The sequence below is a fragment of the Sinocyclocheilus rhinocerous genome, unplaced genomic scaffold (genome assembly GCF_001515625.1).
Source record: "Sinocyclocheilus rhinocerous isolate Xijiao unplaced genomic scaffold, SAMN03320098_v1.1 scaffold1201, whole genome shotgun sequence".
Classification (NCBI taxonomy): Eukaryota; Metazoa; Chordata; class Actinopteri; order Cypriniformes; family Cyprinidae; genus Sinocyclocheilus; species Sinocyclocheilus rhinocerous.
In genome coordinates, this window is record NW_015654059.1 from 583,832 (window position 1) to 588,492 (window position 4,661).

General features: G+C 39.0%; 1 protein-coding gene across 1 annotated transcript in view; it reads left to right on the plus strand.

The window, feature by feature from the left end:
* The window catches only part of LOC107716625 (cadherin EGF LAG seven-pass G-type receptor 1-like), a 47,782-nt gene that overhangs the window by 16,987 nt on the left and 26,134 nt on the right, over nt 1-4,661 (plus strand). The window contains exon 3 of the mRNA XM_016523118.1: nt 4,178-4,400. Coding sequence (XP_016378604.1) covers nt 4,178-4,400 — 223 coding nt within the window. The remainder of the gene's footprint in view (nt 1-4,177; nt 4,401-4,661) is intronic.

The following is a 4,661-nucleotide window of genomic DNA, read 5'->3' on the forward strand; positions in this document are numbered from 1 at the left end:
TCTGTCTGTCTGTCTGTCTGTCTGTCTGTCTGTCTGTCTGTCTGTCTGTCTGTCTGTCTGTCTGTCCGTCCATCCGTCCGTCCGTCCGTCCGTCCGTCCGTCCGTCCGTCCGTCGGTCGGTCTGTTTGTCTATCTGTCTGAGTTGCAATTATGTAACATTCAAACAGCATTCTCAATTCAAGTCTGAATGGTGCACAATTTTATACCCAATTCATTATCTGCCAAGTGAAAATGGCAAGACTTATAGCTTATAACAGCATGATTTGAGGTGTCATTCATGTTAAAAAAGTTGCGTGTTGACGTTTAATACTTAAACGGGGGAGTGGTTTCTTCACATCCCTAACCCAAATCCAAGCAATAGTGAGCTAATAGTGATGTGCGCCATAGCAAACACCACAAAAAAAAAAAAATTTTTGTGTGTGTTTTGTATGGATAATTGATTGCAAATTGGTTGCAAATTGTCCTCTTCTCAGTTGCTCAGACTCGTGAGAGCGTCATTAGTTTTGCTTCTGTCATAACTTGAATGGAGATCCGCTCTTAGGGGAAGGAATTATCCTGTGTAAGTTTGACAGCAGGAATGGCATCCAGACCCTCAGTCCCAAGGTTCAGAGTTCCCTCACTGGATCATTCACTTTGACAGCTTCTGTCTGTTTGTCAGCTCAGGTTTCTGGACTACAGTAAAGAGTAGTGAACCTCTGCCCTCTCAAGCCCTCAGGTAGTATGTGGTCATAACTAGAGGTGTTGACAGTGGCCTCTGTAGTTCCTCTCATGGGTTTCTCTCATTACAGAGTAATGTATCCCTGTAATTCCTCCGAAATGAGGGATTATCTGACTGACATTTGGATCATTACCTCTTCGGAACTCTTTTGTGTGTCCCAGACAACATAGTTCCTTTGGGCCCAGATCTTGTCAAGGTAATGGCAGGTACACAAGGGTGTGCACACTGAACTGGCCAGGAATCAGAGATACAGGATTACAAGTGCAACAAGGTAAAGTCCTCCAAGCAAACCTCAGATGTTTGTTCTTAGGCTACTGCATTTGTCAGCATGATGATGGATTTTCGGGGAGATTGTTATCAGCATGTTTCTGTGTCCTGTGCGGATATTTCCATCTCAGGTGAAAGCAAACCATACACGTCTAGGTACACACACAGAGTCCAAAATAACACACAGAAAGTGACATATATAAGTAAAAATTGGCTGTGGAGAACAAATTAAACACTTTACAAATGGCTATATGATCTAAGGCACACAAACCATCTAATTCTAATAACTTTTACGTCAGTGAAAAATTTGTTTATTTTTAGATCCTGTTTATTTTAGGAAGTTAATCTTTTCTCCTGAATGTGGTGAAACATATAAAATACTCACAGTAAGCTACTAAAATGTAAAAATGTAGAACAAAATCACAATGTGTCAATGAATGTTTTATATGTATATGAAGCTGCAGATCACACAATCATGCACTATTCACCACAAATATGATAGAAAAAAATGTTTAAATTACTCTTCGATAGTTTTTTTTTTTTAATATTAATTTAAAATTAAATTAAAATATTTTATTGCTAAATATGGTTTCATGGCTAGAAAGCAATGTTTATTTAGTATCTATATCTATCTATCTTGACAAACTTTTCTTGTTTTGTTAAAAATGATAGTTAAAGGCACAATATGTAATTTTTTGCCACTAGAGGGCGCGTATTCAAAACAAACAAAGGCGTAGTTTGATGACGCCGTGACTTGAGTGTGGAGTCATGGGAGTTGTCGTCTTCATCCCCACAGCCGAAGCAATCCAACAGGACTCGGGCAGAAATCATGTTCATGGATGAGCTAATGTATTAAAGATTTATTAACGTCGTAGTATGAAGCAGAGTGAGGCGGAAAGCCGTCGAAGCGAAACGAGGCCGCTGAACGAGTCCTTCCGGAAAGCAGCGGAAGTAAACAGCGCTGTTTTATCATACTAGGTACGTTTGAAAGTTCTGTTATAATGCTACTCTGTGCGGTCGTCACCTGTCTATTAAAACGCACAACATATTAAAGCGTCTTTGGTGTTTCCATGTTTTCTACAAAACAAAACCGGAAATCGAGGGGTTATGACGTCATTGGCAGGCGACACAATGACACTATGGACACGGTCCGTGTCACTAGTTAAAATTGCTTATTTCTCTGGATTTAAACATTCTTCGAAACATTTGGGATAATGTAAGTACACAAGTCAGCAAAATATATAAAACTGTTCTAGTGGTTTTTGGATATTTTAATAAAAAAATCTTACATATTGTGCCTTTAATTCTGGTATGATTATAGAATTATTTTAATGTCAATTCTTTTTAATTCTACTTTACATTTCAAATTGAATTTCAATAACGTGTACTAATTTTAATTATAATTATTATATATTATTAATATTTTTTATTTTTTATTCACCTGTTGTTGACAGATGTTGTAAAAATAAATTTTTGGTCCCTCTATACACACACACACACACACACACATGACAACAGGGCTAAAAACACTCGGGAAACAAGATTATCAGGTTCTGTTGACCTTTATTGCAATGTAAAGCAAAGCAGTCTTACTCTGAGCTGTGTTTTTCATGAATTTGATCTTAATTTAATCAAATGCCCTTAACTCAATCTCGGAATTGTATATTGTGATGAATATCAAAGGAACCCTCTGGCAAACATCTACCTGTAACAATGTGAATGATGTCACTTTTGCTAGCGGCATCTTCCAATAGCAAGTCGTCATCGGTTCACCCCACATCTCATGTCACATTACAAGAGACTAGCGGAGCATGACAGGTGTCTTACAGACCACCAGGGCTCTTTCATTGTTCTTCTGTTGCTTGGCTGTGGTCAGGGCTGGATTGGTAATCGGGCATACTGGGCTTTTTTTTTTTTTTTTTGCCGAGGACCATCACGCAGGGACAGCGAGCAGCCAGTGGCCCATTGGTTTGTCTCCTGTATTGACAGTGTAATCATCCAATCACAATGCGCTATAGATGGAGCGATGAAGTATTTTGCTCCGCCTATGTAAAGATCGCTTCACCCCAACTTCTTCCTCGTCAGCTTTTCCCATGTTTTCACAGCAGCATTATCAAGAACAGGCTTGCTCTGCAGTGAGTGATGCAGGCCAAAGAGCAAGGCAGGAGGAGAAGTAGAGAGTAGTTGAATCAGTAAAGTGCTTGATAGGGACTCGCAACGGCGGCAGGCATCTAACCTATCCTAATGTGTGCGCGTGCCATGAATGTAGAATACAAAAACACTTTTTAATAAAACGTAAATTCGTCCCCCGTGATTTTTTGGCCAAGTGTGTTCATAGAAGTTTCCATGGGCCAATGCGAATAAAGCTAGATTTAAATAAAAATTATTTATTCTTATCCAAAACAAGATGTGATATGAGTGTGATACATAGGCTACATACATACACTACCAACAGTCATGATGATGAAGTCAAGTAGCTTCGAAAGAGATGAGTTTTCAGCTGTCGCTTCAAAATTGTCAGGGATTCAGCATTCCGGATAGGGGTGGGAAGATCATTCCACCAGCCAGGACTGGTGAACGATCAGTTGAATGGCCACTCCTGAAACCTGACTGGTTAGCATCCAGTTTGTTGTTCTGTGAAAGAAACAATGATATCTGGTTGAAAACAACTCTTTCGAGGGTTTTCGCTATGAATGGAAGGAGAGAGACAGGTCTGTAGCTATCTGTAAGTGAAGTGTTTAATGTAGGTTTTTTGAGCTAATTGACATTGATAGTTCCATGATGAACCTTTACAGGGGAGCCTGCAGAGTTTAGTTCCAACCCTGCTCCAACACACATACCATGTAGTTTTCATATAAGCCTGAAGGACTTGATTATCTGGATCAGGTGCATTTAATTAGGGTTGAAGCTAAACTCTGCAGGGCTGTGGCCCTCCAGGAATTGATTTTGACACCCCTGTTCTAGCGCATCCCATTTGAACCTTCGTTATTAATAATGTAATCTGATAATTCAAAAGTCAGATTGACAATACAGACAAAAAGGGAAAAAAATAATCTTTTAAGCTTAAATGTGACATTTCATCACCTTGGCGATAACATTCTAGGCATTCATTATTAGCACCACTCACTTTTTTCAGTAAATGTTAAAAGTAGTTTGTTGTAGTGACATTTCTCGGGGGTATTTTCTTTTCAGGAGAGCGCTGTGAGGTGAACGTGCGTTCAGGCCGTTGTGTTCCTGGTGTGTGTACGAATGGAGGCAGGTGTGTGGACCTGCTGGTGGGAGATTTCCTGTGCCAGTGTCCTGACGGCGAGTACGAGGAGCCCTATTGCGAGATGACCACACGCAGCTTCCCTGGCCAGTCCTTCATCACCTTCAGAGGCCTGAGGCAAAGATTCCACTTCACCCTCTCCTTTATGTAAGTAAAACCTCTAAAGTTACTCCATCCATCAGTTTCTCCACCCACCTATCCATCCACCCATCCAAAATAAAAATAATAAAATAATTGTATTTAAAAACTATTAAAATAAAAAGAACCTAGGCTTAATAAATAAAAGAATAAATGTTATTAATATAATTATATTTTATTGTAATACTTTTAAAAAGAAAAATATCTCATAATAAATCAAATGATCATTTGTATTAATAGAAATAATAAATTTCTATTTCAATACTATTT